The following is a 26,389-nucleotide window of genomic DNA, read 5'->3' on the forward strand; positions in this document are numbered from 1 at the left end:
GACCAATTGAACAAGTACTTTGGTTCGGTATTCACTGAGGAGGACACAAACAACCTTCCGGATATAAAAGGGGTCGGAGGGTCTAGTAAGGAGGAGGAACTGAGGGAAATCCTTATTAGTCGGGAAATTGTGTTGGGGAAATTGATGGGATTGAAGGCCGATAAATCCCCAGGGCCTGATGGACTGCATCCCAGAGTACTTAAGGAGGTGGCCTTGGAAATAGTGGATGCATTGACAGTCATTTTCCAACATTCCATTGACTCTGGATCAGTTCCTATGGAGTGGAGGTTAGCCAATGTAACCCCACTTTTTAAAAAAGGAGGGAGAGAGAAAACAGCGAATTACAGACCGGTCAGCCTGACATCGGTAGTGGGTAAAATGATGGAATCAATTATTAAGGATGTCATCGCAGTGCATTTGGAAAGAGGTAATATGATAGGTCCAAGTCAGCATGGATTTGTGAAAGGGAAATCATGCTTGACAAATCTTCTGGAATTTTTTGAGGATGTTTCCAGTAGAGTGGACAAGGGAGAACCAGTCGATGTGGTATATTTGGACTTTCAGAAGGCTTTCGACAAGGTCCCACACAAGAGATTAATGTGCAAAGTTAAAGCACATGGGATTGGGGGTAGTGTGCTGACATGGATTGAGAACTGGTTGTCAGACAGGAAGCAAAGAGTAGGAGTAAATGGGGACTTTTCAGAATGGCAGGCAGTGACTAGTGGGGTACCGCAAGGTTCTGTGCTGGGGCCCCAGCTGTTTACACTGTACATTAATGATTTAGACAAGGGGATTAAATGTAGTATCTCCAAATTTGCGGATGACACTAAGTTGGGTGGCAGTGTGAGCTGCGACGAGGATGCTATGAGGCTGCAGAGCGACTTGCATAGGTTAGGTGAGTGGGCAAATGAATGGCAGATGAAGTATAATGTGGATAAATGTGAGGTTATCCAATTTGGTGGTAAAAACAGAGAGACAGACTATTATCTGAATGGTGACAGATTAGGAAAAGGAGAGGTGCAACGAGACCTGGGTGTCATGGTACATCAGTCATTGAAGGTTGGCATGCAGGTACAGCAGGCGGTTAAGAAAGCAAATGGCATGTTGGCCTTCATAGCGAGGGGATTTGAGTACAGGGGCAGGGAGGTGTTGCTACAGTTGTACAGGGCCTTGGTGAGGCCACACCTGGAGTATTGTGTACAGTTTTGGTCTCCTAACCTGAGGAAGGACATTCTTGCTATTGAGGGAGTGCAGCGAAGGTTCACCAGACTGATTCCCGGGATGGCGGGACTGACCTATCAAGAAAGACTGGATCAACTGGGCTTGTATTCACTGGAGTTCAGAAGAATGAGAGGGGACCTCATAGAAACGTTTAAAATTCTGACGGGGTTAGACAGGTTAGATGCAGGAAGAATGTTCCCAATGTTGGGGAAGTCCAGAACCAGGGGACACAGTCTAAGGATAAGGGGGAAGCCATTTAGGACTGAGATGAGGAGGAATTTCTTCACCCAGAGAGTGGTGAACCTGTGGAATTCTCTACCACAGAAAGTTGTTGAGGCCAATTCACTAAATATATTCAAAAAGGAGTTAGATGAAGTCCTAGGGGAACCAAGGGGTATGGTGAGAAAGCAGGAATGGGGTACTGAAGTTGCATGTTCAGCCATGAACTCATTGAATGGCGGTGCAGGCTAGAAGGGCCGAATGGCCTACTCCTGCACCTATTTTCTATGTTTCTATGTTTCTAGTGTGTCGCGAAGCAGGTGGGCATCCACCACTGGAGCATCCCTGAAAGGGGAGGCAGTTTGCGCCGTCATATTTTCCTGTTGGCCCTCGCCTCGACCTGGCTGCCAGGCTGTTGGCCTGGTCAAGGGCATCCCTGGTGGCACAGTGGCAGCCACCAGAGAGACTTCAGAGCGCGCAGCGGCACTCCCCTTTAAATGAAGGGAGGGGGCGCTGACTTTGCTGGTGGGGCACTAGGCTCCAGCGCATGATTCTACCGCCCCGGGAGCGCCCTCCATGGATGGAGAGCGCCTCCGATAGCACTCTGCTTCTGTTGAGGGGTGGAATTGTCGAATTCTGTGCCAGGCGTGAAATTCCGAGGCGAGTGATAAATGTCCCGGCCTTGGTAGGTTACCGCCTCCAAATGGGGTGCAGGGCAATTTTGCCCGCTCAGTATTCTCACCGTGTTATTACTGCTAATTCTGCAACCTCTTAATTTTAAAACATACCAGTTAATCTTCTGTGACATTGCACATGGTGATTAAGCAGACATAGTAGGTCCGAAGGAAATTGGCTAATGAGCATTCAAAGTTCATAACTGTCTAGACATATTACTGACTGCTTCCATGTGTGGACTTCTGCTGAAGTAGGGCAGGGATTAGTCCAGAAATTCTACTGAGGGAGGAGTTAGAGGAAAATCAAGGTGCATGGCATGGAAATCTGAGGGACAGTGTACAAATGGAAAGCAGTGTTAATGACATTTCATGAGGCCACATTAAGAGAAAAATGTCTATATAAATCATGCTGCAGTGAGGAAAATAATTTTAATAAAAACATTGAAATTTCACTGGTGTACTATAAAGAGTTATTTACAATTCATTTAACTTTCATTCTTTCCTTAATACTCTTTTGAGGGCAAACACACTTCTGCACTCCCACCTAGTGGTTTTGTAATCTAATTTCATGCTTACACACATATTGGCCCCAATATTTACGGGGAAGTGGGGAAGGAGCTGGGGCGGGAGGGGGAGATCCAGAAATCTTCAAGACGTAGATGTCCTGCCGTCTTTAACAGCAGGACCTCATTATCATTTTTTTTTCAGTTTCCCGCCCGGCAGCCTGGCCAGCAGCCAGTAAATGGGAGATTGGTGCTTAGTGTGGGGAGGGGTGGGGTCAGAGCCTGGTAATTGGGAGGATAAGATCGGGGCTCAGGATGGGGGCTTGGTAGGAGAGTAGGGCTCAGAGCCCGGCCAGGGAAGATTGGGGCTTTGTATTGGGGTTTGATGGGGAGCAGCGGCTAATCGCGGCAGCGAGGAGAGGCGATGATTGGCAGAAGGGAGGCCGAAGTTTTGCTTGAGGGGCTGGATGGAGCACTCCGGTTCCACCTAGCCCATAAGGATGCTCTAAAAAGCACTTACCTGTTGGAGCCAGCTATTCCCATCTCCGGGTTTCCCGAGCCCAGCTGTTAAATTTAAATCAGACACCCACTGTCATGCTACCCACCAATGTAAAAATGGCAGGAGGCACGGATGTGACTAGTTGGGGACATGTTCCCTGATATTTAAATTTTATCTTCTCCAACTCTCTCCCGTCCGACATGGGAGTTAATGATTCTGATTCTAAGGCCAGAAATACAGTTCTAGTGCTAAGTTTGGAGCCAACATTACCATGTCATTGTAACATTTTTAATTCCATTTTTAAATGGATTTTGCCATAGACAGGGCTTGATATCGGAGCTTTCAATATATTTCAAATGGAATGTTATGATTTATTAATCTATTTTAATACATCAGAGATTGGTGGACTTTGCTTCTCAATAAATTGATATATAAATATTTTTCCATTTTTGGAACCAGATATCAGGTTTGAGCACTTACTCACCAAGTACAGTACAGGCCAGATTCAAACTAAAACTCTCTCTATGCTGACTCAACAATACCATACTTGTGGCTTCTTAGGTGAGGCCATGACTAAAACTTTAAATGAATGAGGTGGAATCTTAACATATCCTCACAGATGGGGCTTTAAACTAAAAAATGGGAGGTGGGGGAGTTGTCAGATGGGGTAAAAATAAGCCAAGTGTGCCAATAAGGGACAAAGTGTTTAATCATAGCAGTGCAGCAGAGAATAAGGTCAAAGCAGGGAATAATGGTAAAAAAATTTAATTAAGAGCTCTTTATCAGAATGCATGAAGCTTTTCATTCATTTGTAGGCAGCCCCTCGGAATCGAGGAAGACTTGCTTCCATTCCTAAAATATGAGTTATTTGGTGGCTGAACAGTCCAACACGAGGGCCACATACCCTGTCACAGGTGGGACAGATATTCGTCGGGGGAAGGGAATGGGGGCACTGATTTACCAAACGCTCCTTCCGCTGTCTGCGCCTGACCTCTTCATGCTTGCAGCGTTGAGATTCGAAGAGCTCAACGCCCTCCCGGATGCACTTTCTCCACCTAGGGCCAGGGTCTCCCAGGTGTCAGTGGTGATGTCGCACTTCACCAGGGAGACTTTGAGGGTGTCCTTGTGACATTTCCGCTGCCCACCTTTGGCTCGTTTGCCATGAAGGAGCTCCGCATAGAGCAATTGCTTAGGGAGTCTCTTGTCTTGCATGCGAACTAAGTGACCTGCCCAGAGATAAATGAGTTTGAACTAATAGCTATTACAGAGACGTGCTTGCAAGGTGACCAAGATTGGGAACTAAATGTTCCAGGGTACTTGGCATTTTGAAAAGACAGGCAGAATGGTAAAGGAGGGGGGTTAGCCCTAATAATAAAGGATGACATAAGTACAGGAGAGAGAAAGAATCTCAGCTCAGGAGATCAGGAAGTAGAATCAGTATGGGTGGAGATAAGGAATAACGAGGGGCAGAAAATACTGGTGGGAGTAGTATATAGGCCGCCTAACAGTAGCTATACTGTTGGACAGAATATAAATCAGGATATTGTAGGAGCTTGAAACAAAGGCAATGCAATAATCATGGGGGACTTTAATCATCATATAGACTGGACAAATCAAATTGGCAAAAGTAGTCTGAGGACGAGTTCATGGAATGCATTCAGGACAGTTTCCTAGAACAATGTGTCATGGAACCAACAAGGAACAGGCTATTGTAAATTTTGTATTGTGTAATGAGACAGGGTTAATTAGCAATCTCATACTAAAGGATCCTCTGGGGCAGAGTGATCATAATATGACAGAATTTCACGTTACTTTGACAGTGACTTGCCTAAGTCTGAAACTAGAGTCATAAACTTAAATAAAGCCAATTACATAGTATAACGGGCGAGTTGGCTAAGGTAGATTGGAAAAATAGATTTAAAGGTATGGCAGTAGATAAGCAGTGGCTAGCACTAAAAGAAATATTTCATAATTCTCAACAAAAATACATTCCATTGAGAAACAAAAACGCCACAGGAAAAGTGATCCATCCATGGCTAACTAAAGAAATTTAAGGATAACATTAGATTGAAAGAAGCAGCTTATAATTTTGCGAAGAATAGTAATAAGCCTGAGGATTGGTAGAGTTTCAGAAACCAGCAATGGATGACCAATAAATTGATAAAAAGGGAAAAAATAGACTGAGAGAAAACAAGCAAGAAATATAAAAGCAGATTGTAAGAGCTTCTACAAGTATGTAAAAAGGAAGAGAGTACCAAAAGTAAACATTGGTCCCTTAGAGTCTGAAGCAGGAGAAATTGGTCAAATCAAATCGCACGGAGTAGCCTGGAGGAGGAATTCATAGAATGCATACGGGATTGTTTCTTAGAACAGTATGTTACAGAACCTACAAGGGAGCAAGCGATCTTAGATCTGGTCCTGTGTAATGAGACAGGAATAATAAACGATCTCCTAGTAAAAGATCCTCTCGGAATGAGTGATCACAGTGTGGTTGAATTTGTAATACAGATTGAGGGTGAGGAAGTAGTGTCTCAAACGAGCGTACTATGCTTAAACAAAGGGGACTACAGTGGGATAAGGGCAGAGTTAGCTAAAGTAGACTGGGAACACAGACTAAACAGTGGCACAATTGAGGAACAGTGGAGGACTTTTAAGGAGCTCTTTCACAGTGCTCAACAAAAATATATTCCAGTGAAAAAGAAGGGCGGTAAGAGAAGGGATAACCTGCCGTGGATAACCAAGGAAATAAAGGGGAGTATCAAATTAAAAACCAATGCGTATAAGGTGGCCAAGCTTAATGGGAAACTAGAAGATTGGGAAAATTTTAAACGACAGCAAAGAATGACTAAGAAAGCAATAAAGAAAGGAAAGATAGATTACGAAAGTAAACTTGCACAAAACATAAAAAACAGATAGTAAAAGCTTTTACAGATATATAAAACGGAAGAGAGTGACTAAAGTAAATATTGGTCCCTTAGAAGATGAGAAGGGGGATTTAATAATGGGAAATGTGGAAATGGCTGAGACCTTAAACAATTATTTTGCTTCGGTCTTCACAGTGGAAGAGACAAAAACCATGCCAAAAATTGCTGGTCACGGGAATGTGGGAAGGGAGGACCTTGAGACAATCACTATCACTAGGGAGGTAGTGCTGGACAGGCTAATGGGACTCAAGGTAGACAAGTCCCCTGGTCCTGATGAAATGCATCCCAGGGTATTAAAAGAGATGGCGGAAGTTATAGCAGATGCATTCGTTATAATCTACCAACATTCTCTGGACTCTGGGGAGGTACCAGCGGATTGGAAAGCAGCTAATGTAACGCCTCTGTTTAAAAAAGGGGGCAGACAAAAGGCAGGTAACTATAGGCCGGTTAGTTTAACATCTGTAGTGGGGAAAATGCTTGAAGCTATCATTAAGGAAGAAATAGCGGGACATCTAGATAGGAATAGTGCAATCAAGCAGACGCAACATGGATTCATGAAAGGGAAATCATGTTTAACTAATTTACTGGAATTCTTTGAGGATATAACGAGCATGGTGGATAGAGGTGTACTGATGGATGTGGTGTATTTGGATTTCCAAAAGGCATTCGATAAGGTGCCACACAAAAGATTACTGCAGAAGATAAAGGTACGCGGAGTCAGAGGAAATGTATTAGCATGGATAGAGAATTGGCTAACTAACAGAAAGCAGAGAGTCGGGATAAATGGGTCCTTTTCAGGTTGGCAATCGGTGGTTAGTGGTGTGCCACAGGGATCGGTGCTGGGACCACAACTGTTTACAATATACATAGATGACCTGGAAGAGGGGACAGAGTGTAGTGTAACAAAATTTGCAGATGACACAAAGATTAGTGGGAAAGCGGGTTGTGTAGAGGACACAGAGAGGCTGCAAAGAGATTAAATAGGTTAAGCAAATGGGCTAAGGTTTGGCAGATGGAATACAATGTGAGGTCATCCACCTTGGGAAAAAAAACAGTAAAAGGGAATATTATTTGAATGGGGAGAAATTACAACAGGTTGTGGTGCAGAGGGACCTGGGGTCCTTGTGCATGAATCCCAAAAAGTTAGTTTGCAGGTGCAGCAGGTAATCAGGAAGGCGAATGGAATGTTGGCCTTCATTGCGAGAGGGATGGAGTAGAAAAGCAGGGAGGTCCTGCTGCAACTGTACAGGGTATTGGTGAGGCCGCACCTGGAGTACTGCGTGCAGTTTTGGTCACCTTACTTAAGGAAGGATATATCAGCTTTGGAGGGGGTACAGAGACGATTCACTAGGCTGATTCCGGAGATGAGGGGGTTACCTTATGATGATAGATTGAGTAGACTGGGTCTTTATTCGTTGGAGTTCAGAAGGATGAGGGGTGATCTTATAGAAACATTTAAAATAATGAAAGGGATAGACAAGATAGAGGCAGAGAGGTTGTTTCCACTGGTTGGGGAGACTAGAACTAGGGGGCACAGCCTCAAAATACGGGGGAGCCAATTTAAATCCGAGTTGAGAAGGAATTTCTTCTCCCAGAGGGTTGTGAATCTGTGGAATTCTCTGCCCAAGGAAGCAGTTGAGGCTAGCTCATTGAATGTATTCAAATCACAGATAGATAGATTTTTAACCAATAAGGGAATTGAGGATTATGGGGAGCGGGCGGGTAAGTGGAGCTGAGTCCACGGTCAGATCAGACATGATCTTGTTGAATGGCGGATCAGGCTCGAGGGGCTAGATGGCCTACTCCTGTTCCTAATTCTTATGTTCTTATGTTCTATTATAGGTAATAAGGAAATGATAGAAACATTAAGCAAATATTTTGTATCTGTCTTCACAGTAGAAGATGCAAAAGGCGTACCTAAAATGGTGGGGAACCAAGTATCTAATGAGGATGAGGAATTTAATGCAATTAATATAAGTATAGAAAAAGTACTTGAGAAACTAATGGGACTAAAAGCTGACAAATTCCCGGACCTAACAGCCGACATCCTAGGGTTCTAAAAGAGGTAGCTGCAGAGATAGTGGATGCATAGTTTTGATCTTTCAAAATTCCCTAGATTCTAGAACAGTCGCAGCAGATTGGAAGGTAGCAAATGTAACACCGCTATTCAAGAAAGGAGGAAGAGAGAAAACGGGGAACTACAGGCCAGTTAGTTTGACATCAGTTGTCAGGAAAATGCTGGAATCCATTCTTAAGGAAGTGGTATCAGGGCACTCATGATTAGGCAGCGTCAACATGGTTTTATGAAAGGGAAATTATGTTTGACAATTTTATTAGAGTTTTTTGAGGATGTAACTAGCAGGGTAAGATAAAGGGGAACCAGTGGATGTAGTATATTTCGATTTCCAAAAGGCATCCGATAAGATGCCACATAAAAGGTTATTACATAAGATAAGGGATCATGGGATTGGAGTAATTTATTAGTGCGACATCACAGGTAAGACAGGTAAGTGATTGGCAGTGATTGTGGGCTAAGTTTTTCTTTTAAATTAATATATTGCATATAACTAAATTCTAAAAACTAACATGTATTTAACCCTTGGCAACCTGTATCACACCACCACCAGAGGACCTACCTGTTGGGAGTCCCAAGGGAACCCAGCATCCCTTGAGAGCACTGTATATAAGCAGGGCATCCATGAGGTACCTGCACTCTGGAGTCTTATTAAAGGAGCTAAGGTCGCACTTATTCATTGTTCACGGTACTCAGTTTCATCCTTTATTGTGAGCATATCAATTGGCGGCGAGATAATGAACAATTGCGCAAAAATGCAAAGAACAGTTGGTATCCTGGAGAAGTTCTCAGAAGGGGATGATTAGGAGGCCTTCGTGGAGAGACTCGACCAATACTTCGTGGCTAACGAGCTGGAAGGGGACGAGAACGCTGCCAAACAATGGGCGATCCTCCTTACTGTCTGTGGGGCAACAACCTATGGCCTCATGAAGAATCTTCTCGCTCCGGTAAAACCAACAACTAAATCCTATGAAGAATTGTGTACGCTAGTCCGGGAGCACCTAAATCCTAAAGAAAGCGTTCTGATGGCGAGGTATCGATTCTACACGTGTCAACGGTCGGAGGGCCAGGAAATGGCGAGCTATGTCGCCGAACTAAGGTGCCTCACAGGACATTGCGAATTTGATGGATTCCTAGAACAAATGCCGAGAGACTTTTTTGTGCTTGGCATTGGCCATGAGGTAATCCTTCGCAAACTGTTGACTGTTGAAACACCAAATCTGAACAAAGCAATAACGATAGCCCAGGCATTTATGTTCACCAGTGACAACACCAAACAAATTTCACAGCATAAAGAGGTTTCAGCAAGTACTGTGCACAAAGTAACGTCGTTTTCGAGCAGGAAACGTACATGCCGACTGCTGCACGACCTCAGATGACCCAGAGTCCGGCAGCAAGCATTAATGCGAGGCAGTTAATACCCTGCTGGCGTTGTGGAGGTGATCATCGGGCCCATCATTACCGCTTCAAGCACACTGCAGAACAATGGGACACCTCCAGCGAATGTGCAGGCAAGCTGCAAACCACCACGTTGCAATGGAAGATCGATCCACTGTGGATCTGGCTGAATTGGAGACTCGAACCGAGGAAGCAGAAGTGTACGTGGTACACACCTTCACCATGAAATGTCCACCAATAATGTTGAAAGTTGAACTAAACGGAATTCCAGTAACCACGGAACTGGACACGGGTGCGAGTCAGTCCATAATGAGCAAAAAGGCCTTTGACAGGCTGTGGTGCAACAAGGCACACAGGTCCAAGCTCAGCCCAATTCACACCAAGCTAAGAACTTACACCAAGGAACTGATCCCTGTAATTGGCAGTGCAGAAGTCAAAGTCTCCTATGATGGAGCAGTGCACGAACTCCCGCTGTGGATTGTGCCAGGGGATGGCCCCACACTGTTTGGCAAAAGCTGGCTGGGAAAAATCTGATGGAACTGGGACGACATCAGAGCGCTTTCGTCAGTCAACAACGCCTCATGTGCCCAGGTTCTGAGCAGATTTCCATCATTGCTCGAGCCAGGCATTGGAAGCTTCTCAGGGGCGAAAGTGCAGATCCATTTGGTTCCCGGTACATGATCCATCCACCACAAGGCATGGGCGGTACTGTATATGATGCGTGAGAAAGTGGAAATTGAGCTGGACAGGCTGCGGCGAGAAGGCACCAAGGCGCCGGTGGAATTCAATAAGTGGGCCCGTCCGATTGTCTCGGTAAAGGTGACGGCACGGTCAGAATTTGTGGGGACTAAAAAGTAACGATTAACCGTTTTTCGCTACAGGATCAGTACCCACTACCCAAGGCAGACGACCTATTTGCGACCCTGGCTGGAGGGAAGATGTTCACCAAGTTGTACCTGACCTCGGCCTACATGACGCAGGAGGTGGAGGAATCTTCGAAAGGCCTCACCTGCATCAACACGCACAAAGGTCTGTTCATCTATAACAGATGCCCATTCGGGATTCGGTCGGCCGCGGCAATCTTCCAACGGAACATGGAGAGCCTGCTAAAGTCGGTCCCTCGCACCATGGTTTTCCAGGACGACAGACTGGTTACAGGTCGGGACACCATTGAGCACTTGAAGAATCTGGAAGAGGTTCTTAGTCGGTTGGATCGCATGGGACTCAGGTTGAAACGCTCAAACTGTATTCTCCTGGCGCTGGAGGTCGACTTCTTGGGAAGTAGAATCGCATTAGACGGCATCAGACTCACCAACGCCAAAACGGAGGCCAGCAAGAACGCGCTGAGACCACAGAATGTGACGGAGCTGCGGTCGTTCCTGGGACTCAACTATTTCGGTACTTTCCTACCCGGGTTAAGCACCTTGCTAGAACCCCACATGCGCTACTACACAAGGGAGACGACTGGGTATGGGGGAATTCACAAGAGGCTGCCTTTGAGAAAGCCAGAAATCTGTTGTATTCAAACAAACTGCTTGTCCTGTGTAACCCATGTAAACGATTAGTGCTAGCTTGCGATGTGTCATCATACGGGGTCAGGTGTGTGCTACAACAGGCTAACGAATCGGGGATCTTGTAACCGGTCGCTTATGCGTCCAGGAGTCTGTCCAAGGCTGAAAGGGCCTGCAGCATAATTGAAAGAGACTCTGGCGTGCGTTTATGGGGTGAAAAAAATGCACCAGTATTTGTTTGGCCTCAAGTTTGAGCTTGAAACTGACCACAAGCCGCTCATATCGTTATTCTGTGAGAGCAAAGGGATTAACACCAATGCCTCTGCCCGCATCCAAAGATGGGTGCTCATGTTGTCGGCATACAACTATGTAATCCGCCACAGACCGGACACAGAGAACTGCGCTGATGCTCTCAGTCGGCTACCATTGCCCACCACCGGGGTGGAAATGGCACAGCCTGCGGACTTGCTCATGGTAATGGATGCATTCGAAAATGAAAAGTCACCCATTACGGCCCGCCAGATCAGAACCTGGATCAGCCAGGATCCTTTACTGTCCTTGGTAAAAAAAAAACTGTCCAGCGTCCCAGCAGAGATGCAGGAAGTGATTAAGCCGTTGTGGGGTAACCGTGTGGTCTTACCCAAGAAAGGCAGAGAAACGTTAATTTGTGACCTACACAGCACCCACCCAGGCATTGTAATGATGAAAGCCATAGCCAGATCCCATGTGTTGTGGCCCGGCATCAATTCAGATTTAGAGTCATGCATGCGCAATGCAACACTTGATCTCAGCTAAGCAATGTACCCAGAGAGGCACCGCTAAGTTTTGTGGTCCTGGCCCTTCAAACCGTGGTCGAAGATCCATGTGGACTATGCGGGCCCATTTCTAGGAAAAATGCTCTTGGTTGTCATTGATGCTTATTCAAAATGGATTGAATGTGTAATAATATCTGTAAGCACGTCCACGGCCACTATCGAAAGCCTACAAGCCATATTTGCTACACACGGCATGCCTGATGTCCTAGTCAGCGACAATGGGCCGTGTTTCACCAGTGCTGAATTCAAGGAATTCATGACCCGCAATGGGATCAAACATGTCACATCTGCCCCGTTCAAGCCGCATCCAACGGCCAGGCAGAACGGGCACTTCAGACCATCAAGCAAAGCTTGAAACGTGTGTCGGAAGGCTCCCTGCAGACCCGGCTGTCCCGAGTGCTGCTCAGCTACCGCACAAGACCCCACTCGCTCACCAGGGTTCCCCCAGCTGAGCTGCTCATGAAAAGGGCGCTCAAAACAAGGCTCTCTCTTGTCCACCCTAATCTCCATAATCATGTGGAGGGCAGGCGACATCAACGAAGTATGTACCTTGACCGCGCAAATTTGTCGCGTGATATTGAGGTCAATGATCCTGTGTTTGTACTCAATTACGGACATGGTCCCAAATGGCTCGCTGGCACGGTCATAGTCAAAGGGGGGAGTAGGGTGTTTCAGGTCAAATTGGCCAATGGACTAAGGTGCAGAAAACATATGGACCAAATCAAATTGCGGTTCGCCAAAAGCTACCAACAACCTGAAGAAGACACCACTAACTTTGACCCTCCAACACACACACAAGTGGCAACTGACATCATGGTTGACCACGAAGCCGAACTCACCATCCCCAGCTGCCCGGCAAGGCCGGCTGCCCAGCAGCCCAGTGAAGAACTAACCAACTCACCCACATTTGTACCGAGACGATCGACAAGGGAGTGAAAAGCCCCAGGTCGTCTCACCCTGTAAATAAGTGTACTGTTAACTTTACGAGGGAGTGATGTTATGTATTTAAAACCTTGGCAACCTATATCACACCACCTCCAGAGGGCCTATCTGTTGGAGTCCCAAGGGATCCCAGCATCCCTTGGGAGCACTGTATATAAGCAGGCCACCCACGAGGTACCTGCACTCTAGAGTCTTATTAAAGCAGCTGAGGTCACACTTATTCATTGTTCACAGTACTCAGTTTCATCCTTTATTGTGAGCGTATCACTAACCTTTATTTGTTTAACTAATTTAATAAACTATATAAAGGTAAATACTTTGATTAACACTAAACTAATTAATTAAATAAAATAATGGGAAAACAGGAGATGTGTTGCTGTTGCAATATGTGGGAGCTTCTGGAGTTATGATCAAGGGTGACTACATCTGCAGTAATTGTTTGCGGCTCGACGAACTTCGGTTCTGAGTTGAGGAACTGGAGTCCGAGCTACAGACATTGCGAGACATCAGGGAAGGAGAAAGTTACCTGGACCTTTTGCCCCAGGAGGCAGCCACACTCTCCAGATTAAATACTTTAGAATTGTCACGTAGTTAAGGACAGGAGGGTTTGACTGCGAGTGAGGCAGGTACGGGGATCCAGGAGGTAGTATTGCAGGAGCCTCAGTCCCTGCACTTGTCCAATAGATCTGAGGTACTTACAACCCTTGTGTACAAGTGTGCAGACTGCGGGGTGGACAAGCAGACTGATCAAGGCACCGTGGTGCAGAAAGCCATTCAAGTGGGAGGAGTAAAGAGGAAGGCGGTTGTAATAGGCAACAGTATAATTAGGGGGATAGATAGGATTCTCTGCAGCCGAGAGCGTGGTTCCCGAAGGCTGTGTTGCCTACCCAGTGCCAAGGTAAAGGACATCTCCTCCGGGCTGGAGAAGAACTTGGAATGGGCGGGGGAGGATCCAGTTGTCGTGGTACACGTAGATACCAATGACACAGGTAGGACTAAGAAAGAGGTTCTGCTGAGAGAGTTTGAGCAGCTAGGGACTAAATTGAAAAGCAGAATCACAAAGGTAATAATCTCTGCATTATTACCTGAGCCACAAGCAAATTGGCACAGGGTTAATAGAATCAGGGTGAATAAGAGTTTGGTGTGGGAGAAGTGTGTTTCAATTTGTGGGGCACTGGCACCAATACTCGGGAAAGAGAGAGAGAGAGAGCTGTTCTGTAGGGACAGACTACACCTGAACTCTGCTGGGTCCAGAGTTCTAGCAAATCAAATAACTAGGGAGGTAGACAGGGCTTTAAACTAAATAAGGGGGGGCGGGGTTGGGAGAAGAGGGTCCCAGTGGAGAGAAATCTAGAATGCTAAAGGGAAAAGAAAAGGAAGCAATGCAGGAAAATGACTGTGGTAAGGATAACCAGATTATGTCAGGAAGGGATAGAGCATACAGAGTGCACTAACAAATAGGGTCCAGATAAGAAAAAATAGCGATAAGACAAATAGGGCTATATTACAAAATAATGTTAAGATGTCTAATAATGTTAAAAAGACAAATGTAAAACTCACTCATTGGCAGTCCCCCAAAATGAGGATGACTTGCTTCCACGCCAAAAAAGGATGAGTTCATAGGCGTTTCAATGAAGGACCTAATATTCCAGGTCCTGAACTACATCCTGAAGGGTGGAAGATGCCTGTGCGTGGATTTTTTTATCCACTGTTGCACACCAGCCATCACACGGGCTTGACAGAGCTAGGTCTTGGTCCAGTGGCAAGAGTTATCCAAGACGACTGGAGACCTGCTCTGCTGCACGGACCTAGTGCCCGCACACAGCGCAGTGTGGGCTGGCCCGTGCTGCCCCTGGGCCCGAACTCATGCCACTCCTGGGACCCGATCACATCCCTCCACCGTCTCTTGCCACTCCTTCACCCCGACCTCGCCGCTCCTGCTGTATCTGCCCACGCTCCAATCATCGACCTGGACCTTGATGATGTCACTCTTCACTGCCATCGCCCTCCTGCACCAGGAGAGCTGCTCCCTGAAGTGGCATGACTCCAGGTCGGGGCCTCCACGCTGCTCCCAGGCCGCCGCACCGCCACTCCTTTTATGGCCCCGACCAGCCGCAAGTGTTCTCACGCAGGTCGGGGCCTCCACACTGTCATCTAAATCTAAAAGCACTGTATCTGAATACACAATGCATCCGTAATAAGGTAGACAAATTAAGAGCGCAAATAGATGTAAACAGATACGATATAGTTGCAATTATGGAGGGAACTGAATATCCAAGGATATTCGATATTTAGGAAGGACAGGCAAAAAGGAAAAGGGGGTGGGGTGGCGTTGTTGGTAAAGGATGAAATCAGAGCAGTAGTGAAAACGGATATTGGCTCAGAAAATCAAGATGTAGAATCGGTCTGGGAGGTGCAGAAAACATTGGTGGGAGTTGTCTATAGGCCTCCAAACAGTAGTGGTAGTGTAGAGGATGGCATCAAACAGGAAATTAGAGATGCATGTAACAAGGGTATTACAGTAATCATAGGGGTGACTTGAATCTACATATAGACTGGCCAAACCAAATTAGTAATAATACTGTGGAAGTTGAATTCCTGGAGAGTGTATGAGATGATTTTTTTAGACCAGTACGTTGAGGAGCCTACTAGGGAACAGGCTATCCTAGATTGGGTATTGTGTAACGAGAAAGGATTAATTAACAGTCTTGCTATGCGGGGTCCTTCAGGGAAGAGTGACCATAACATGATTGAATTCCTTATTAAGATGGAAAGTGAAGTAGTCCAATCCGAAACTAGGGACCTAAATCTAAACAAAGGAAACTATGAAGGTATGAGGAATGAATTGGCTACGATAGATTGGGAAGTTTCATTAAAAGGCATGATGATGGATAGGCAATGGCTAACATTTAAGGAACGAATGCATGAATTGCAACAGTTATACATTCCTTTCTGACACAAAAACACAAAAGGAAAAGTAGCTCAACCATGGCTAACAAAAGAAATTAAGGATAGTATTAGATCCAAAGAGGAGTCATACAAAGTTGCCAGAAAAAGTGGCAAGCCTGAGGATTGGGAACAGTTTAGAATTCAGCAAAAAAGGACCAAGAGATTGATTAAGAGGTGAAAAATAGAGTATGAGAGTAAACTTGCAAGGAACATAAAAACTGCAGAAGTTTCAGGTACGTAAAAAGAAAAAGATTAGTGAAGACTAATGTAAGTCCTTCAGAGTCAGAAATGGGAGAATTTATAATGTTGAACAAAGAACTGGCAGAACAATTAAATAAATATTTTGGATCTATCTTCACGGAAGAGGACACAAATAATGTCCCAGAAATGCTAGGGAACCAAGGATCTAGTGAGCAAAAGGAATTAAAGGCAATGATTATTAGTAAGAAAATAGTGCTGGAGAAACTAATGGGAACGAAAGTCAATAAATCCCCAGGGCCTGTCTTATGAGGAGAGATTGGGTCGACTAGGCCTGTATTCACTAGAGTTTAGAAGAATTAGAGGGGATCTCATTGAAACATATAAAATTCTGCCAGGGTTGGACATACTGGATGCAGGGAGGATGTTTCCCCTGGCTGGGCTGTCCAGAATAAGTAGTCACAGTCTCAGGATACAGGGTAGGAAGTTTAGGACTGAGATAAGGAGAAATGTCTTCACTCAGAAAGGTGAACCTGTGGAATTCTCTTACCACAGAAGGCTGTGGAGGCCAAGTCACTGAATATATTTAAGAAGGAGATAGATAGATTTCTAGACACAAAAGACATCAAGGGTATGGGGTTAAAGTGGGAATATGGTGCTGAGATGATCATACTGAATGGCGGTGCAAACTCGAAGGGCCGAATGGCCTATTACTGCTCTTATTTTCTATGTTTCTATGTCTATGTTTCTAGAGGATTGGTTAACAGACAGAAAACAGAGAGTAAGGATAAACAAGTCTTTTTTAGGTTGGCAGGCTGTAACTAGTGGGGTGCCACAAAGATCAGTACTGGGGCCTCAGCTATTTGCAATTTATATTAATGACATAGAGGAAGGGACCGAGTGTAATGTATCCAAGTTTGTTGATGATACAAAGATAGGTGGGACAGTAAGCTGTGAGGAGGACACAAAGAGTCTGCAAAGGGACATATATAGACTAAGTGAGTGGGCAGTAAGGTGGCAGATGGAGTATAATGTAAGGAAATGTGAGGTTATTCACTTTCTTAGAAGAATAGAAAAACAGAATATTTTTTAAATGGTGAGAAACTTTTAAATGTTGGTGTTCAGCGAGATTAGAGTGTCCTTGTGCAAGAAACACAGAAAGCTAGCATGCAAGTACAGCAAGCAATAAGGAAGGCAAATGGCATGTTGTCCTTTATTGCAAGGGGGTTTGAGTACAAGAGTAAGGAAGTCTTGCTACAATTGTACAGGACCTTGGTGAGACCACACCAGGAGTACTGTGCACAGTTTTGGTCTCCTTATCTAAGGAAGGATATACTTGCCTTGGAGGCGGTGCATCAAAAAGTTCACGAGATTGATTCCTGGGATGAGAGGGCTGTCTTATGTTGAGAGATTGTGTAGAATGGGCCTATACTCTCTGGAGTTTAGAAGAATGAGAGATGATCTCATTGAAACATACAAGATTCTAAAGTGGATTGACAGCGTAGATGCTGAAAGGTTGTTTCCCCTAGCTGGAGTGTCTAGAACTAGGGGGCACAGTCAGGATAAGGGGTAGGCCATTTAAGACCGATGAGGAGGAATTTCTGCACTGAAGATTGTGAATTTTTGGAATTCTCTGCCCCAGCGGGCTGTGGATGCTGCGTCTGTGAATGTATTCAAGGTTGAGATAGATAGATTCTTGCAGTCTAGAGGAATTAAGGGATATGGAGATCAGGTGGGAAAGTGGAGTTGAAGTCGATGGTCAGCCATGATCTTCTTGAATGGTGGAGCAGGCTCGAGGGGATGTGTGGCCTACTCCTGCTCCTATTTCTTATGTTCTTATGTTCTAACACTTGAAAGTCACCATGGTGTTGCATACCTTTGATTGCATCCACAACATCTGGATCGAGGGCTGGTCTGGACATGATGAATCCACTGTTTTTGCCTTTGCCTCGAGCACAGTGTGAAGCCAGATGCTGCTCAGTGTAAAAGTATTCTAGCAGTGCTCTTGTTAGTTTGCTGGGGTCACTCCTCTCAGCAGGACTGATGGAATTTAAGTTAAGGCAGCTGACTGAAATCCCGGAGCCAGGCTGTACTCCTTCCTTTTAAATATAAGCAACAAGAAACATTATAGAACAGTGTATTTAAAATACTTTCATGCACTCGATTTACAGAATCCTAACCAGGCTGTATCTTAACTTAAACTCCTAGCAATTTACTTCTATGATCATGCAAACTAACCAAGTGTGCCTGTTTGACAAATTAACCACTGACACAAAGTTTTGCTATGCTAACATAATGTAGCAAGTTGTGCATTTATCACTGTCATTTCCTAAATAGCAAGTTCCTGATTTTAGCTGGGAGGTGAGGGGGAGGCAGAGTTGGAAAAGAGGGAAAATGCTGCGTCAGAAGGCACAGGAAAAGTCACAGGAAGTATTATTAATGGATGAGTCAAGTACAGATAAGTCTGACGTCGGGGAACACGTTGCCCGTTAATTCTCTTATACCCCATTTATACTCCATGGAAACAGTTCTATAATATGTGCTGGTTTCTGCTGTGCCAAATCTTCCACATTTCCACTGCGGGCCAGATTCTGTAGTAATAGACAACTACATTTATGCAAGATTTATGCATTCATGTGAACTCTGCATATGCAGCCAATGCAAAGCCACACTTGTGGCTTTGTCAGTCTTTCCAAGATTGACAAATTGTCAGGACAAGGTCGGTACAGGTGACTAGAATACTCAAAGTGCCAAATATAAAGCAATGGACTCAACCAGCAGCAATCAGTTTATATTTATCTCTGCTAGTACACAGTGATCAGAGCCTCCATCAACAGGTGTCTTGATACCTCCGAAGGCACTGTTGTTGATGTGTTTATTTTAAGGCATAGCCTCTAACAATGCTCTTGCCAGAGGCAACCCCAAAGGTAATTGGGTTATTAGTTAGGGAAAGTGCATGGTGTCAAGATCCTAAATTAGGGAATAATATAACCTCCAATAATTAGAGAGACTGTATCTAAAAAACAGCACTTTGAGATAAGCACTGGAATAAAATCATCTTGTATCATAAATTTATAGCACTTTTTCCAAACCTGTTACCAATAGGACATTTTTTTAAAAAGTTGTGGCACTAATCTCAATATGATTTTAATTATACTCAAAAGGTTTAACATTTTTAACCTTCAACGTTATTGCACAAAAAGTATTGCTCCTGAATGGCTTGTTCTATTGATAATGTCATAGGTTGATGGCAGTGTAGCCGTTTATATAGAGTGAAGGAAGTATTGAAAATACAAAGTCGGAAATTTAAACTCATTACTCGGTTTCAAGAAAGAACCCAAGGAAAGTCAAGGATGAAAAATGGCCAATTGGTCTATCAAGCTCAACTCTCTGGAGGACAGATAATTTGCCAGAATTTCACACATGTGTAAATGAAGCAAAAATTTAACATAAGAAATAGGAGCAGGAGTAGACCATACGGCCCCTCGAGCCTGCTCTATCATTCAATAAGATCATGATTGATCTGATCTTGCTCTCAACTCCACTTTCTTGCCTGCTCCCCATAACCCTTGACTCCCCTATAGTTCAAAAATCAGTTTATCTCCACCTTAAATATATTCAATGACCCAGCCTCCACAGCTTTATATAGAGTGAAGGAAGTATTGAAAATACAAAGTCGGAAATTTAAACTCATTACTCGGTTTCAAGAAAGAACCCAAGGAAAGTCAAGGATGAAAAATGGCCAATTGGTCTATCAAGCTCAACTCTCTGGAGGACAGATAATTTGCCAGAATTTCACACATGTGTAAATGAAGCAAAAATTTAACATAAGAAATAGGAGCAGGAGTAGGCCATACGGCCCCTCGAGCCTGCTCTACCATTCAATAAGATCATGATTGATCTGATCTTGCTCTCAACTCCACTTTCTTGCCTGCTCCCCATAACCCTTGACTCCCCTATAGTTCAAAAATCAGTTTATCTCCACCTTAAATATATTCAATGACCCAGCCTCCACAGCTGACTGGGATAGAGAATTCTAAAGATTCACCACCCTCTGAGAAAAGAAATTCCTCCTCACCTCCGCTTTAAATGGACGGCTCCTTATTCTGAAACTATGCCCCCTAGTTCTAGATTCCCCCACAAGGGGAAACATCCTCTCTGCATCTACCCTATCAAGCCTCCTCAGAACCTTATATGTTTTAATAAGATCACCTCTCAGTCTTCTAAAGTTCAGTGAGTATAGGTCTAACTTTTCTTCATAAGTCAACCCCTTCATCATGGGAATCAACCTTATGAACCTTCACTGAACTGCCTCCAATGCAAGTATTTCCCTCCTTAAATGAGACCAAAACTGTATACAGTACTCCAGGTGTGGTCTCACCAACACCCTGTACAGTTGTAGCAAGACTTTCCTACTTTTATACTCTATCCCCCTTGTAATAAAGGCCAACATTACATTTGCCTTCCTAATTACTTGCTGTACCTGCATGCTAACTTTTTATGTTTCATGTACTAGGACCCGCAGATCCCTCTGTACCGCACTATTTTATAGTCTCTTGTGGGAGCGAAAGTCCGTATTTCTGAAATGCCGCGCTTTCGGCGCAGTCTCGAGATGACACATGTTGGGTTAAACATTGAAGTTTGGACCAAAGCAGAGATGTCTCACAAAAAGAAGATGCTAGATGACGTGGAGCCATTCAGCCATTCAAATGTGTAAATCTGATCACCTGTGTGTTTACAGTAATTCAAGGCAAGAGTCAATTGCGGCAGTAAGACCTGATTTCAGGACAATAGTTAGCTGGTCGTTGAGTCTACATCATCTGTTTATTAATTATTTGTATGTACTGTTGATGTATTATGTATGGAATGTAGAGTTCAAAGACCTGATTTTGTTTAAGAGATGTGAGAGAAGACTTTGAGGAGAGGCACTAGATTTGGAATGTGTTTCTCAGAGAGCATACACTATGGTTTGTGAAGTGTGTGTATCGGAGTAACTTACATACTGATTTTGTGTACTATGAAGGTTTAAATAAGGACATGATCCTGCCATTACTACAACTGTGTGTGTAATCTGATGTTTAAAATCAACAAAACGAAAAAGAGCAAGGAAGCAGTCCAACATCTCTCTCCACTTAAATAATAATTTATTCTTCCAACCAAAGTAGACAACCTCACATTTTCCCACATTATACTCCATCTGCCAAATGTTTGCCCACTCACTTAACCTATCTATGTCCCTTTGCAGATTCTTTGTGTCCTCCCCACAACTTGCTTTCCCACCTATCTTTGTATCATTGGCAAATTTGGCTATGTTCCCTTCATCCAAGTCATTAATATAAATTGTAAATAGTTGAGGCCCCAGCATTGATCCCTGTGGCACCCCACTAGTTACAGTTTGCCAACCTGAAAAATGACCCATTTATCCCGACTCTGTTTTCTGTTAGTCTGCCAATCCTCTATCCATGCTAATATATTACCCCCAACCCCGTGAGCTCTTATCTTGTGCAGTAACCTTTTAAGTGGCACCTTATCAAATGCCTTCTGGAAATCCAAATACACATCTACTGGTTCCTATTTATCCACCCTGCTCGTTACATCCTCAAAGAACTCTAGAGCAAATTTGTCAAACATGATTTCCCTTTCATAAAACCATACTGACTCTGCTTGATTGTATTACGAATTTCTAAATGTCCTGCTACTACTTCCTTAATAATGGACTCCAGCATTTTCCTCAATGACAGATGTTAGGCGAACTGGTCTATAGTTTCCTTCTTTCTATCTCCCACTTTTCTCGAATAGGAGTGTTACATTTGCGGTTTTCAAGTCTGCTGTGACCTCTTCAGACTCCAGGGAATTTTGATAGATTACGACCAATGCATCCACTATCTCTGCAGCCACATTTTTTTAAGACCCTAGGATGCAGGCCATCAGGTGCAGGGGATTTGTCTGCCTTTAGTCCCATTAGTTTGCCTAGTACTTTTTCTCTAGTGATAGTGATTGTTTTAAGTTCCTCCCTCCCTATAGCCTCTTGATTATCTATTATTATTGGGATGCTTTGTGTCTTCTACTATGAAGACTGATACAAAATATTTGTACAAAGTCTCTGCCATTTTCATTATTTCCCATTATTAATTCCCAAGTCTCATCCTCTATGGGACCAATGTTTACTTTAGCTACTCTCTTCCTTTTTATATACCTATAGAAGCTCTTGCTCTCCGTTTTTATATTTCTTATCAGTTTACTCTCATAATCCATCATCTCCCTCTTTATTTTTTTTAGTCGTCCTTTGCTGGTTTCTAAAAAATTCCCAATCCTCTGGCCTACCACTAATCTTCGCAACATTGTTTTTCAATTTGATACCATCCTTAACTTCCTTAGTTAACCATGAATGGCTTATCCTTCTTGTAGAGTCTTTCTTTCTCACTGGAATATATCTTTGCTGAGTTATGAAATATCTACTTAAATGTCTGCCACTGCTATGTTCCCACCCACTTTTGCTAACTCTAACTTCATACCTTTGTAATTGCCTTTATTTAAGTTCTGGACTGTAGATTGAGACCCACGTTTCTCACCCTCAAACTGAATTTGAAATTCTAGCATGTTATAATCACTCTTCCCTAGAGGATCCTTTACTATGAGATCACTATTTAATCCTATCTCATTACACATTACCAGATCTAAAATAGCTTGCTCCCTGGTTGTTTCCACAAAAAATTGTTCTAAGAAACCATCCCGAATACACTCTCTGAATTCGTCCTCAAGGCTACCTTTGCCAATTTGATTTATCCAATCTATATGAAGATTAAAATTGCCCATGATTATTGCAGTACCTTCCTTACAAGTCCCTATTATTTCTTGATTTATACTCTGTCCTACAGTGTAGCTATTCTTCATTATTGCATTATTTTAAACAATAAGGGCAAAAAATTTGTTACCTACCATTCTGAGGCAGTAATAACACCTGGTCACTAATTTTTAATGCCTGGTGATAATTAGCGCCGGTGACTGCAACCTTCCATTTTAGTGCCCCAAGAAGGAAATCGCGTGCTAAATCAAGTTACAGCGTGCTAATTTAGAGAGTCATTAGACATACTGGTGCTTAAAGCCTTCTGGTTCTTAAAGGAGAGGTTCAATGATGCTGCGCAGCCTCAATCTCATCATTGCCGTCAATGCACTGGTCGGTGAAGGAAGATGATGGCAGCGCAGAGGCCTCGCCAGAGAGCTCACCGTTTTAATGAGGGCTCCCTGGAGGCTCTGGTGGAGGCGATGGAGGGGCGATGGGCCTCCATGTTTCCTGAGAGAGGCAGGAGGCCATTACCAAATGTTGTTAGATGCCTTTGGAGGGAGATGTGCCACCCAGCATGTGTCTGCTGGAAGTGCCACCCAAAGCCGCAAGAAATTTAACGACACCACTCAAGTGGTCAGGGTGAGTACATTCTTGAAAAACCTCTACATGCCACAATATCAGCCTCACTATTTGCACACACTGTATGAACCGCCACATCGCAGCACTCACCCACCAACCGTGCCCACCGCCTTGCATATATGAACAGCTACCCAACTTTGGTAGGCACATCTGACAATCTCACTCACACGCTTTCTTTGTTCTTGCAGACCAAGCTTGCTCAGCTACGGATGGGAAGTCAGGCGGACCTCGCCCCTTACTGACCTGGAGGAGCGAGTGGCCACGATAATTGGGGCACAAGTCCTGGGTGCAGCAGCAATGGGAGAGGCCGACCCCCCCTGGGGTCAAGAACGGTATTTTCATCACCTTTCCCTCGTCTCTCATATCACTTTCCTCCTCACACCACAAGCCTTTCCTACTTTCCATCTAAGTATACTGTCTCCATACTTTGCTCCTTTCCTGCCCCCTCCCCTCAACTTAACCACACCCATGTGCCTTTATTCTCTCAGCTAATCAGCCGCCAGCACAGGATTCTATGCCTCAGCCTCCCACTGGCAGCAACTAGGGAGAGGAGGAGGAAGGAGATGAGACAGCATCGCTGCCTGGGTCTCCACAACAAGCTGGCTCAGACAGTGGGGTGACAACATTGCTGGAGAGGGCCATGTTGGAGCGGTCTGATGACGGTGTAGCTCCGGGACCCAGCGGCATGCAGCAACGCAAAGGTGAAAGGGAAGCTCGGGGGCCATCTCCCCGGAAGATAAGTTTGTGCGCGAGTTCTGCTCAACAGGACTCAGATGAGGACCTCTATGTGGAGGCTTTGGCCAGATGGTCAATGGTGGATGCACAGAGCTTGTGTGTGCAATGGCAAGGGTGCTCGAGAGCATGAATGCACTTGCTTGGAATAGTGCGCCTCAAGCATTGCACTTGTTTCTCAGCAGACCTTCGAACCCATCCCTGACAATTTGCCAAGGATAGTAGACTCGCAGAGAGACGGTGGGGGATCCAGACCTCATGCCGCGTGGCATGGGTGAGGTGGCAACAGCTATTGCAGCACAGTGCTGTATTAGTGCTGTCATGCAGACTGAGATTGATGCCACGCAAGCACTGACTGCTACCATCGTCTCTGGGTTCCCCCCAGTCCAATGGGGATCTCACGCTGCCGAGGCAGGCCAGCAATCTGTGCTCAAGCAGATTGCTCCGGATGCAGAGACTCTGCTACGGAGGAGTGGCAGTGTGTCAGTCGAACTGGACCTTTACACTTACCTCCTGGATCAAGGGTCCCTGCCTAACCCACCCTGCGCAATCGGAGACCACTCTCACGAGGCTTCTGGACCCCAACCCCCACTGATGATCTTGAAGCCGGCCCCGATCTCCAGAGTGCATCCCCGATCCTCCAGTGGCCAGCCTAGATCTTCCCTGCACCCCCCCGCCACCCCCACCCCGATCCTTCGGAGGCCAACCCCGGCCCCCATGCGATCCCTCCCTCCCTTCTCTGTGCGACCTAGTGCCACAGGCCTACCCGCCCAGAGCCAGCCAGCCTCTCAATTTGACTGGCTGCAGGGGCAAATCAGGCCCTGCCGTTAAAGCCAGCAGGACCCGCGGGAAATCCGTTCTTCCGGGTTTCCTGCCCGCCTTGGAGCATTCCCTATTAAAATTCAGCCCATAGAGTACAAAAGGCAGGAAGTGATGCTAAACCTATATGAAACACCAATTCTGGGCAACATACTTTAGGAAGGGTGCCAAGGCTTTGGAGAAGGCAAAGATTTAAGGTGATTTGCAAAAGAACCAGAGGCGACACAAGGAAAAACCTTTTTATGCGATGAGGGTTAGTATTTGGAATGCTCTGCCCGATAGGATGGTGGGAATAGATTCAATAGATTTCTCAAGGGATTTGGATAATTACTGAAATGAGGAAAAATTGAAGGGACATGGAGAAAGAGCAGGGGAGTGGAGATAACTGGATTGCTCTTCAAAATTGCCGGCTAGCAAAACCGATGGGGTGAATAGCCTCCTTCTGTGCTGTACTATTCTATGATTATATGAAATAGGCAGGCACATGGCAGATCAAATTTAATGCAGAGAAATGTGAAGTGATTCATTTTGGTAGGAAGAATGAGGAGAAGCAGTGTAATCCAATGGTATAATTTTAAAGGGGGTACAAGAACAGACAGACCTGACACTGTATGTACATACATCTTTGAAGGAGATAGGACAAATTGAGAAGGCTGTTTAAAAAGTATATAGGATCCTTGGCTTAATAAATAGAAACCTAGAATACAACAGCAAGGAAATTATGCTAAACATTTATAAATCACTGATTAGGCCCCAACTGGAATATGTTGGCCAATTCTGGGCACCACAGTATGTCAAGGCCTTGGAGAGGGTGCAGATGTGTTTTATTAGAATGGTACCACATAACTGAAGAGGCTAGAGAAGTTGGACTTGTTCTCCTTAGAGCACAGAAGGTTGAGGGGAAATTTAATACAGATTTTCAAAATCTTGGAAGGGTTTGGATAGCATATAAATAAGGAGAAATTGTTTCCAGTGGTAGAAAGGTCGGTAATCAGAGGACACAGATTGAAGGTAATTTGCAAAAGAACAAGAGACGACATGAAGAAAATAATGTATTTTATTAACCCATATTTTGCCCAAGTGCCAATTCATTTTGTCCCTGATTGTTGTCTGGCCTGTAGTTGCCAGGTTTATCCCTCTCCACTTTTGAACAAGTGTTGTAACCTTTGCCAACCTCTGGCACCACTCCCATATCTAAGGAGGATTGGAAGATTGTGACCAGAGCCCCCACATTTGCCACCCACTCAGAGAAGGTTAAGGGAGATTTAATAGAGGTGGTCAAAATCATGAAGTGTTTTGATAGAGTAAATAAGAAGAAACTGTTTCCAGTAGCAGGAGGGTCAGTAACAAGAGGACACAGATTTACAGTCATTGGCAAAAGTACCAGAGGTAAGATGAGGAAAATGTTTTTAATGTAGTGAGTTATGATGATCTTGAATGCATTCCCTGTTTGGATGGTGTAAGTAAATTCAGTAATAACTTTCA

At 44.6% G+C, this 26,389-nt stretch overlaps 1 protein-coding gene across 5 annotated transcripts in view; it reads right to left on the reverse strand.

Moving 5' to 3' along the window:
- Nucleotides 1–26,389, reverse strand: part of prdm11 (PR domain containing 11) — a 204,659-nt gene that overhangs the window by 37,358 nt on the left and 140,912 nt on the right. For 4 of the 5 annotated variants that reach the window (XM_070899353.1, XM_070899351.1, XM_070899350.1 and 1 more), the window contains exon 10: nucleotides 17,804–18,026. The exons of the other annotated variant lie outside the window; for it this stretch is intronic. In XM_070899353.1, the coding sequence (XP_070755454.1) occupies nucleotides 17,804–18,026 (223 nt within the window). The remainder of the gene's footprint in view (nucleotides 1–17,803; nucleotides 18,027–26,389) is intronic. 5 annotated transcript variants of the gene reach the window in all.

Source organism: Pristiophorus japonicus, chromosome 14 (assembly GCF_044704955.1).
Source record: "Pristiophorus japonicus isolate sPriJap1 chromosome 14, sPriJap1.hap1, whole genome shotgun sequence".
Taxonomy (NCBI): domain Eukaryota; kingdom Metazoa; phylum Chordata; class Chondrichthyes; family Pristiophoridae; genus Pristiophorus; species Pristiophorus japonicus.